Below are 12,678 nucleotides of genomic sequence, written 5' to 3' on the forward strand. Positions count from 1 at the left end.
TGTTCTCTGATTGGTCAATGGGGAGGGAGGGAGAAGGGTTGTGTGTGTGCGTGTGTGTGTGTATTTTCTTCATTCTGATACGAGCCATAGATGAGTCCATAGTAGCATCCAGTTATAGAAGAGGATAGAAGTAAAAACTATTGCCAAGTTTGTGTTCATCCTCCAAGGACCGCCACACACCAGCCAATCAGTGATTGGTCTCATATACACGCCCACTGCAATTAGCCAATCAAATCAGAGACAGATTTACACGCGCATGGCATGCATCACATTTTCATGGTTTCTCATTAGGAAGCCGGTGAGGTAGTAACAAGCTCAAGGTAATGATAGATCTATCGCAGGGTTGATGGCGATGATAGATCAATTGCAAAGCTCACTGAGAAACTGTGACCCTGTTTTGACTGTCCAAAGTTGGTGGTGGTGGAGGAAGGGGGGCGGGGGGGGGGGGGGGAGGGGGGGCGGGGGGGGATATAAGAAGGAAGAGAAAGGAAAGAAGGGGCAAATGAAACACTTAACACCGACTAGCATCATGAAAGCAAACACTCGGGCAGAGCACACCACGCCCACAAAGGTACCTGGTGATGAAATCATAGACGATAGAATTGGCTGAGCGTGGGCTGTGAGAGATTGGATAGACGGGTCAGCAAGGCTTTTAATCATGAGGTCAGTCACTTCTCTGCATCTTTTCACAAAGAGGCAGGGGCATTGCGTTTCCATGGTGATAGGGACATCCCTTTGAAGTATACCTGATCAATTTGGCATACTTTTCAAACTTATGACATGCTAGTTTGCAGAACAAATCTTTCATATGAAAAGCAGATGATTGCCGGCTCTTTCTCTCCAAGTTCTCTTGGCTTCAAACACGCAAAATACATTTGTTTGTAGCGAGAAACTGATTTGAACAACTGAAATAATATTGATTTTTCCTTGAAGCTGCTTGGTTTGCATTTAATGACGTCAAGAAATGACATGTACCATATTCACTAGGCACCTGGAAATTTTAGTAACGACTGATTTCACTTCACAATGATTTCAATTTCACTTCTTTATGTGACTCTGAAATAATGGATACTTTTAAAGTCAAGTAAATCATCGTTATATATTTATCTTGGTGAGATGCTATTCTCATGATCGTTCCAACAAGACTTTGGTTCTTTGTCTCTTAAGAAATGTTTGCCATCACTCTTTGCAGCAATGAATTCTGCATTCATTATTTTAAAAAAGCAGTATCGTTTTTACATCAAGCGATACACATTGCATCTTTGCATCTTCTGCGTGCTACCACTGAAAGCGTCACCATGGAAACGCTCTGCTACAGTACAAATGTTAGTACAGTATGAGGGCAGCAAGAAAAATGAAACCAACTCATAATCAATGAAATGTAAAAATACGCCAGTCACCGAAGAAGACTTTGAAGGACATTCACAGGAAAAGGCTTTGTAAGATCAAAGGGCATATTAGACCAGTGTACAAACTATGGTAAGAAAATGTCACATATATTACAACAACATATACGGGTATGGATGAACTACTTGCTTTGGTGTAGACGTACAGAAATATGGACAATGTCATAATTTGGAGATATGAGCACTAGTGGTGACCAGAATGACAATGGTAAAGTTACAACTGGTAGTAAAATACTGATAGATGAGGAAATGGGACCATTTAAGGAAAACAAGGGTTTCACTGTCCTTGAAAACAAAATGTAAAGACTTGTACACATAAGTTTCAAGATACACCATAACAGTTAGGAAATGTCAGTTAAAGAAATGTGAATGTGCTCCTGTTTATTTTGATATAAGAGCAAAAATCAACTTTTTGAAAAATTTGTAATTATTCAAATATGCTACCTTTAATAAAAAAAAAATAAGCTTGAGATTTACAGCATCAAAGGTTTGTGGTCCTGCACTTTCTAGATTCACAACAATATGTTGATTTTTTTTCCTCACAGTAGTATTAAATCAGCTGACTTCACTTGATTAATTTTGCCTGGTATGAATTTCTATAAGAAACTCAGCATACACCTATGGGACAAAAACAAATTTTCAAACCTATGACACTACTGCATTTCAATTTGATATTTTTTCCATATTAATGCACCTAAAATGCCAGTATTAAATACTATATAGATGTAATTTTTATAATTAATATCATTATTAATGTACCCACTACCAACTACCATATCGTCGCTGGGGCAATAAGACCTCATATCTATAAAATGTCAAATGTTCAGGAGAGCCAAAAAACATGGCGGCCAAAGCACTGTGGAGAACGGGATAGCCTTTCCTTTGACATGCCGTGGTGGCTTCATTTTTGGAGTAAGACAGTTGGGATTTGGACAGGACATCATCTAACCCATTATTTGACCATTAATCCAAAAAACTCATTTTCACCAAAATTGCAGATACAAGGTCTTATCACCCCAGCGACGATATAACCTTAAGTGATGTCCATGGAAGAACCTAACACATTGGACAGAAATCAAAACAATGCATTATGCTCACTCAGCTCTTCACATGGTATACTTAATAAATGAACATTATGACAAGACTAACATAAGTCATAACTGTTTATGGAATCTGCATGGGTATTGAACACTGGGTGTATAAGAAAAAGAAACAGTATGCTGCAAAGGGGGAACCATTCAATATTGGTAACTTGGAACAAATTACAGGACAATACTTAAGATATACAAGGGAAGGAATAATAATTCAGAGTTTGGGAATACTGCATGAGGTTAAAATATTAGTTTTGAATGATGACTCAATATAAGAACAGAATGATATGGTACACCAAGAAAACATTTTTCCCCCTATACCACTAAAGTATTTTAGAATATATTGAAACCTTCCTTACTGATGTATCATTTTCTGTTATTTTGTGAAAGTTTAGTGCAAATCAAATTTGTCTGTACAGGCTTTGTAAATCCCTATTTAAAGAAAACAAAAACAAAAACAACTAGAAATGTCGCTTTGGCGACTGGTATGCCTCCGCCATAATGCATGATTTTCCCAATAGGTCTAGATAGTACATGTGGACACTGTGTGATTATATTTTCACAAAATTGGCAAAATATTGAAATGACAAGTTTGTCACAAATGTGTTGAATGTTCACCTTCCTTGACCTAGGTTTAATTAGATGAATAGGAGAGCATGTATCTAGGGATTTAAGGACTTTAACTTGACTTTGACCCATTCATACATTTAGGCATTGAGTAATTTTCAAGGTACAGGTGTGGAGAAAAAGTGCAATTTCTGAATTGAATAGTAAATTGTTACCATTTTTATCTGGCCCTTGACCCTAAAATTCATAAGATAATTACTTTCAGGTAGAACATGCATAATATGTACTCAAAGTTTCAAGGTAACTTGAGCCACTTCCGAGATATGGAGGAAAAAGTTAGTTCAGCACTTTCACTTGATCTTTGACCTTTTGACCTTTGAGGCAAAAAAAGAAAAGAAAAAAACCTTCCAGAGAATTTCTATTAGGTTACACACGCATACACCAAATGTAAAAAAATAACCCTGCTGGCATTGCATAAATATGAGGGTAATAGTAAAATTTTGAAGTCTTGCACTTGACCTTTGACCCCTGACCTTTGACCCCATGAACCCTACATTCACTTCCAGTCAGTACATGTATATACTATGTTCCATGAAGATACCTTGAACAATTTTCCAAGGTACACAGAAAAAAAGTTTTTTACTTGACCTTTTGACCTTTGACCTCATGACCCAAACTTTCACCAGAGAATCTTAATTGGGTAATACATGTATACACTAAGTTTCAAGAAAATATCTTCAGGCATTCAATAGATATGGTGGAAATAGTGAAATTTTATGTATTTGACCTTGACCTTTTGACCTTTGACCTTGAGCATGTGCACCCAAAAGTTGATAGGCACAACTTCACCCCCTAATACACATACATGCCCAGTTTCATTAGAATACCTCAACAAGTTTCGATAGTTACCTTGTCCACAAAATTCATTACGGACGGACGGAAGGACGGACGGACGGACGGACGGACGGACGGACAACCCGAAAACATAATGCCTCCGGCACCACTTCGTGGCGGAGGCATAAAAACAAAATACACTGCAAAAGTGATTAAAGAAAATTTTCATCTAATACATTGGTTTCCTTAATTCAAAAGCTAATGATCTGTTCGACGCATTTCTAGACTATAATTACCTCTGTGTACCCCTAACACATACTCTGACTAATACCATGGCAAAATATGGGCACCATGTTACATACCATGAGATGAGAGCTGCCACTTTGCACACATTTCACGGACTGACAATACAGAGACAGGGAGACTATTAAAACTTGTTAGGGGAAAATACTCCAACACTGAAAGTATAAAATTTATGACTACAAGAAATGTTTTGGACAAGAGGGCCTGAAGGGGGATAATATCTCATCTGATCTTATGACGGTGAGTTTGGGTGAATCCACATCTACAGACATCTATATGACTATTTAAAGAACTAAGCACAAATCTGTGAATTACTTTCAGTGCCTTGAGCCTGTGCCCTCGCTTGGGTATTGAGCGAGAGAGTTGGGGTCATGGGGCGCGCTCCGAAGATGGACTCGATCTCCGCAGACTTGTCGAGGTCCCAGGGGCGCTCAAGGCCCGTCTCCTCTGCAGCGTGGGTGGGGGCAAAGTTGGAGTTAATCACGAGGGGTGACTGGTGGGCACTCTGACGAGGAGGCTGTGGGGAGGAGGGGTGGGTGTGTGGGGTGGGAGCCACGGCGCCATGGGAGGGGGAGTAGGTGGGGCTAACGGAACCCGGAGAGGGGCACCAGGGGGAGGTGGAGTCCAGGGCAGGGGACAGGCCGGGGCTGGCATGGCTGACAGACTGGGAGTAGGTTTGGGTCACGGAGCCACGAGTTGGTGAGCGCTGGAGGGCTGCGTCCAGGGCGGAGGAAAAGCTGGGGCTAACCGATCCCACAGTCTGGGGATAACTCGGGCTAACGGGGCGGCACGATTGGGTCATGGGGTCAAGTGTGGAGGACAAGCTTGGGTCAAGTGACAGGGTGTAGTTGGGAGCCTGGGACTGACTGGTTAGGAGGGAGGCATTAGCATCATGGATGGCTGGAGACATAGGGTCCAACTGATTAGGAGTCAATTTCTTGGGAGCGGAGGAAGGGGAGAGGGGCAGGGCCCCCTGCTCTCCCTGTCTACCGGTAGAACTACCACCGGAAACAATAGACAGCAGGTGCTGCTTATCCCCAATGCCTGCAAACGGATCGGCCTTCTTAGCCCCAGTGCTCTCTGGGGGCATGTTGTCAGCTTTACTACCGGCATTTTCGGGGTGTGCGTCAAATGAGGCAACGAACAAGGGTTGGGTACCATCGAGAGGGGCTTGGTTGGTGGGTTGGGTGGTGGCAAATGGGTTCAATGGTTCAGGGAAGTCTGAAACATCTACTTGGAATAACCATTGTAATCACACAGAAAAAAAAGAAAGGAGTACAGAATACAAAACCAATGGTTTAATCATATTAATGAGAACATATAGTAAGTGGGCTCAAAGAGGGATATACATCGTTTGGAAAATGTATTTGGAGCATATTTCACGAAAAAAAAAAGGGAAAATCAATTCCACAAATGTCAGTGTTTTGATATGTGATACGTGGACAAGGAATGAGAGAAAACAGGAAGAAAGAGAAAAGTGGTAAGTTCACTAGAAATGGGAAGACATAAGGTGTTGTTTTGTCTTGTGTTTTCTGTGTATTACACCTTGAAACTAGATTGCCTTGATAATAACTTAACAAGCATTTAATAACATAATTTCTAAAACCTTTTGTGTAATTCATAACATTCATTTGATGACTGCAAGAAATATAGCTTGTGCTATAGTCCCAGCTATAGTCCCCGTTAGGGTAAACAATTTTTACAATTTGAGTATAAATTATGAATATGCAACACATACTTTCAATATGTACAGACAACTGTTTCATTAATAAATCTATAGTATTTGGAAAATAAGGTCCAAATTAATTATCCAGGTGGCTGTGTCAACTTAAACAAGCAGAAAAGCAGTAATGGTACTTAAAGGACAAGTTCACCTTCATAGACATGGTTGAGTGAATGCAGCAATATTAGTAGAGCACATCATTGAGAGTTTGAGGAAAATCGGACAATCCGTTCAAAAGTTATGAATTTTTAAAGTTTCTGCTCACTCAAGGCTGGATGAGAAGACTACTATAGCTTGTGATGTCACACGAGTACAACGATATAAAGAAAGTATAAAGAAAAATCAACATATTTTCACTTTTCTCGCATAACAAAAGAACACTTGACTTCTCTCTTTCAGAAGGCAAGGGGAATAATATTTCCCTTAAAGGGACTGTACAGTACTGGTTGAGGTAGGGATTCATGTTTTGAACATTCCTACGTGAGATAATGAAAAGTCTCTTATGAAAAATGAAAGAGCATGTAATTTTAAGAAGGATTCAACGTTTATTTGATGAAAATTGGTTTTCAAATGGCTGAGATATCCAAAAAAGTGCTAATAATTAAAGGCGACATGCCCCAACTTTATTAGTATCTCTTTGTTTCACCTTGTTTTTTGATATCTCAGCCATTTCAAAACCGATTTTCATCGAATAAAATTTTGATACCCCTTAGAACTGCATGCTCTTTGACATCTCATAGAGTGGTTTCTGAATATCTCACAAAACGTTAAAAGCTAAATCTTCACTTCGACCAGAAGTGTACACACCCTTTAACATAGGCAGTAACGAGTCGAAGAAATGTGCACTTCATTAAAAAAACAAAGTTTTGTGAAATTCTCTTTTTATTTTCCTTATACCGTTGTACGCATGTGACATCATACACTGTAGTAGTCTCCTCATTCAGCAGTGATTGTGCAGATGCTTTAAAAATTCATAACTTTTGAACGGATTGTCGGATTTTCGCCAAACTTTCACTGATGTGTTCTACTAATATTGTTGCATTCACTCAATCCTTATGCATATGAAGGTGGACTTGTCCTTTCATGAAGAGGAGTGCATCATTTTGCAGATCATTTTACATATCTAACCCCCCTCCCCACAATCCCCAACAAACTAGGTTCACAACTGGATATTTGTGCTGATGCATACTGATGTAGAAGTTCAAGTCACTTTGTTCTCTGTCTTGAGGTGAGACAGGATAACGCTACTCCAGACATTCGGCACCACTTCACTTCAGAGAGTTGAAAGGAACTGGAATTATCTGCCAATTTCACTCAAGCCACCGGGGAGATTCTAATTACTAATCACGTACATACAGGAAGGCATGGCGCGTTGGAAGACAACATCTTCTTCACTATTGGAATGAAAAAAGGATGAAACTCGTTCTCACAATTCACAGCTTCACAGCGAGCATTCCTTGGAAGGGGGTAAAAACCTCATCATTCATCCAAGCAGGGGACAGGAAATACACTGAGGAGGCTGGAGAGGAGTCTAATTAACACCTCAGGAAAGGCAGGCTTGGAAACACCAACATAATGCATACACAGAGTACAAATATACAATGTACACTACACTATTAAAAGGGTGTACACCACCATACATTTGGATAAAGGTAAGCCTTTGGAGAAAGCAATCAGGCAAATTGCACTACTTAGATGACAAGTCATATAACTGACAGATGTTATATAATGGGATATTGGAATCCATACTAAACCAATCACACAACCCTACACTTTGAGCTTGGGCTCATAATGTAAACTTCAGGACATTGAGATATATTGAACTGCCATGCTTTGGTTTTGCATATTTTTCTTTCTTTCTTTTTTTTTTCATGGGGGAGGAATGAGGTTTCCTTCTTTTGAATCAGGACCACGGGAGAACTAAAACAAAATGGAAACGTTTGTCTGACAGTACCTGCACAAAAGAATATCAATCACCATTCTACAAGGAAGAATAGAAGGACAACTCTAGACTGTAAGACCAACACCAATCTCTATGCATGGGACACAATTCTTAGGCAGTAACCCAACACAGATCTCTACAAGCGGGACTACGCGACACAGCAAACTTTTTGTCACAGCAAGCAATGGTGAGAATGCAGTACTGGCTGGGAGTGCTGCCGGAGCAAGAGGCTGGAAAGAGTCGACGAAACTGGCTGGGGCCGAACGGCTCGCCTCCACGGCTGGAGCGGGGATGTCGATGGACACCGGTTTACGCATGACTGCTCCGACGGTCGTAATTGGCATGGTGGTCAGAAGGACAAAATGGAGTAAGTCATTTGGAGGCATGGTCCCCTCCAGCCATGCACAGCCACTTTATGATGGAACTCAGCTTATCTTACATACTGTGACACACTATATACCTCAACTTGTAAAAAAAAAAAGGGAAAACTGTCCTTCAAGTTATTATTGTCATTGTTATTCTTGACATCTCCTTTTTTTTTTTAATAACACAAGCCATCAGCCAGTGTTATTTTTTTTTCTTTTTAAAATAAGTGTTGTATAAATATATGCAAATAAACATATTTCAAATATATTTATTTATTTATTTATCCTAAAATAACTGCTGCCATTAAAACTCTGTCTTATATATTATATTTGACATATCTTGGAGTTCCTACTAATCATCAATTTTATCATAAATTCCACTTTCCAATTTTTCTTATGCTAAATGATTGACAGAAGAAATGAAATTCCTCTGAAACTACCTGATCTCATTTCAGTATATGAAGTAAAATGAACTTTGCACAAAAAAAAAGGAAAACTGAGGTTTAATTACCAAATCCAATCAATCATCAAATACTTTGCGATATTTAACTGATGAGCACGATGAGCTAGTACATCATAAATCACTGTAGAGTTTAAATATATCATAGAATTAAAGGCCCGTGCAAACTAAAATCTCCACTCCATTGAAGACACCAGTTTAACTGGCTCAAAGCCAATTTAACTTGCGTCTGAAATAAATAATGCCTAAGAATAGATTTGCTTCTTACCAGACACACTCAGTCTTCTATTGGCGAATTAGTCTTACATCAACATTGCAAAAATTCTACCTGTTATGCAGACACTTTCTCCTCCAACAAATTTTTGCAAGATATCTTATACCCTCATTAATATTCCACCCATTGATTTGATGACTGAATAAGACCATGCATCACAAATGTCCAGGAGGAGACTTTTCAATAGGCCTGAAGATATGCATTCTGGGTCAGGTGTGCAAGTTTTAGGTTAGTTCCTGACAAAACTGACCATTTATTCTATCCAAATTAGATGTATAAAAGCATTAAGGTGTTTTCCAGTTTTCAAACATGATATTCCCCCCCCCCCCTCTCTCTCAATCAAAGTGATTCTTACGTTTTCAGCCTAATTAGTACAAAGTAAATATAAAAATGCGCAAGTAAATATTAAAAAAACAACAACTGATCAAAAATCAGCAGAGAAATGGCATCATCTGCCCCTGTAGCTTCTGTAAATCAATCCTCTCTAAATATTGAGCAGGCCCACCCTGTGCCATATACCACCTCTTCAAGACTACAACAACAAAAATCCCTGCAGAGAGACAACATACAAAATACAAAGCTACCTCCCACCCCCACCCCCTAAAAAAAGGGGGGAAAAAGATCATTACTATCATTCTTCTACCATGGTCACCTTTGCAAGCCTCTCTGTACTCTCCATCCCCCCCCCCATCCCCACCTGCCTAGGAGATCATTTGTAGGTGACAGATGATATCACAATAAATGTATAACATATCAGTTGAAAGAACCCTCTCATTACCACCATCGCCAAGTGAAGTAATTACAGACTGCCCTTTCATTTTCTTTCATTACTCAGAGTTCCTTCCATTTGATAATGGGCAAATATTGTTTAGTTTCGTTTTGGTTTTTTGCACATAAAATGTCACATGGTAAATGCAAGTGTAATGTTAGAAATATTTGCCACATGTCTAGCCTCTCTGAGTTCACTCAAGATCTTCATAAATAAAGTCAGATTTGGTAGCATTCCGGCCAAGCAGCTCATACTAGTAATCACACAGGAAAGATATACTGATGAAAACCAATTATAGGAGAAAAATGAATAGCACGTAATCCTGGTACAGCTCAGGACATAAATCATAAATGTGCAACCGACATCAAAACAACTTTCATGATCTCTTATGGCGCAAATGATAAAGGCATTTTGAAGGTAACAGTAATCAATCTTTTGTGCCTTGATAAGGATATGAATACAGCAATTGCATGGCAAGAATGTACACATGATTTCACAATTCCGTTACAGCATGCAGTTAACTTGGTTCCCCAGCTAACTTGGTTCCCCAGTGACCTACACATCCACTGACACATTGTTCAAGTGCTATGGCTGCTGTTTTCAATGAAGAAATAGCATGATAATCATGATCACACAGAATTATTCAGTCATGGATTGTGTAAAGCATACACTTTCCCTTAATGACCTGATAGCGAGCTATTCAATGTAAAAGCTCTTGCTAAATACAGAACGGGGTCATTTTGCCTCTGACAAAGATTCTGCTAGGATTGAAAGCTCAGGCCCCTTTCGACTCTATCCTAAATACAGAACATTTACATATCTATAATCTATTTTTGCACACTTTATTTATTGCTACGACAGGCAAGTCTCCAGCTAGTCTTCCGGTTGTCAAATAGAACTTCTGTAATTGAGGTAAGCAAGTGATTTAGATGTCTGCGATGCGGAATATTCTGGTATGACAATCACACGGAGTGGTTTGTATGCATGATAAATGAGATAGCAAATGCCATTCTAGCCATAATTCTGTCGCGTTTATCAGATAATGTGGAATTCACGCTATAAAGATAGTTTTGCCGTCACTGTCATGATTTTGAGACAGAGATTACGGCAGACGTTTACATCAAGTGTGTGGGGCATGACGGGCAATGATGATAACAGGAGTCATTACTCTGTGGCCTGTCATGAGATAAACAAACGGGGGCGCTGCAACACATGAACGTAAACAGGAATCCATATCAATAAGGAGGCGAAGCCAGACATGAGTGTGGCGGTTTGTATACAATGTCTGGCCATGACTGTTATAATCATCTCGGTCATATATCAATGCATTGTTGAGCAGGATGTGTGTCAAATGTATCAGAGTGAAATGCAAATGTGCTTACAATAACTGGAACAGCTGAAGAGTATGATCACAAAATGAGCTAACTCTGTTCTTGTCAATTTGAGATATTTGTGATTAAATCTGCTTTAAAAAAAACACAGAAAATAATAAGAAAATATGGGATTTTTTTCATCATAACTTGAACATTTCTTGTTATGCAACAAGTGAGATATCATTGGAAAGGTTTCATTTTGCATCCTCCGATGATAGGCTTAGTCCAAAAAGTTTAAAAATGACACTTAAGCCATTTTGCGATCCAACTCTCCAATATCATAAGAGACATTACACAACATAAAGCAAGAAACAACAAACAAAAGGGCAAAAAAGAAAGTAAACAGATAAGTGAAATTCTATAGTAAAGCTGGTCCTTTTGAGAGCTTTCTCACCATTTGGAGAGCCCCATGAGGCCGGAGGTGGGGTGGTCATTGTTTGGCTGGCCATCTGGGCCTGAAGGATAGCAGTCATCGGGTTGGTGTCCAGACCAATCAGATCCTGGGATGGCTTCCCAGCGGGCTGGTTGTTGTTGACTGGATACAGTGGAGCAGTGACGGAGAGAAAGAAGAGTGGGGGGGGGGGGGGGGCGGGGAATGAGAGGGACATGGGATGGTGGGGGGAGGGGGAAATGAGATGGATATGGGATGGGGGGGGGATGAGATGGATATGGGATGGGGGGGGGATGAGATGGATATGGGATGGGGGGGGGGATGAGATGGATATGGGATGGGGGGGGGGGGGGGAGGGGAAATGACAGGGACATGGGATGGGGGAGAGGAGTGTCCATGAGAGGGATAGACAAAGATCCATGGAGCAAGAAGTCACGACATCGTCAATACAAGAGGCAGAGGAGATAAAAAGAGATAAGAAAAGATCAAAAGATGCAAATAAAAGGAGGAAGAAAGAGAGAGTATAGGATGGAGAAAGACATGGCAATAAATAGTGACAAATACACTGATAAATACACAGAGACTCTAGGGGTAGGATTTCGCCTGAAGATATAGACGACATTCATCACTCTGTCCCTCAAAACAACAATGGAACTTGGCATGATGTAACGATTTCACCTTGATACTGTATAACCTGTTATTTTGGCGTGAAGGTACTTTCGCAAATGAGGGGGTCACAGGCATTTTCGCGAGATGCTGTTTCAGCGAATTGACACCAAGGCTATCATAAGTGCACTATCACCCTAGCACATGGCAACATTTTCATGTGTTGTTAAATTTGCGGTCCAACAGTGATTTGCGAAATTTGCAAAAATTAAACCTTCACAAAAATAACAGCTTATACAGTATTTGACCTTTCGACTTAAAACCATATTCTTGGGTTCTTGAATTCACGCTGCGCAACTGTCAACCCAATCACAACGTGCAGAGAAAATTATGAAGACATTTTCGTGGGTTTTAGAATTCGGTTAGCCAGAATTAGTGTGAAATACATGAAAATTAATCTACAGTTCAAATTTTTGCGTTTATATCAGCAGTTGCGATCTTGATAAGTATAGAGGGTGATTATTGTACCAATCCATAAGAGCAGTGCATCATAAATCCTTGTTTAACTTGAAAG

General features: G+C 39.8%; 1 protein-coding gene across 1 annotated transcript in view; it reads right to left on the minus strand.

Annotated features, from left to right (window-relative positions):
- LOC140242225 (uncharacterized) overlaps positions 1-12,678 on the minus strand; it is a 125,709-nt gene that overhangs the window by 20,494 nt on the left and 92,537 nt on the right. Inside the window, exon 15 of the mRNA XM_072321969.1 lies at positions 11,502-11,642. Coding sequence (XP_072178070.1) covers positions 11,502-11,642 — 141 coding nt within the window. The remainder of the gene's footprint in view (positions 1-11,501; positions 11,643-12,678) is intronic.

The sequence above is a fragment of the Diadema setosum genome, chromosome 19 (genome assembly GCF_964275005.1).
Source record: "Diadema setosum chromosome 19, eeDiaSeto1, whole genome shotgun sequence".
In the NCBI taxonomy this organism is placed as follows: domain Eukaryota; kingdom Metazoa; phylum Echinodermata; class Echinoidea; order Diadematoida; family Diadematidae; genus Diadema; species Diadema setosum.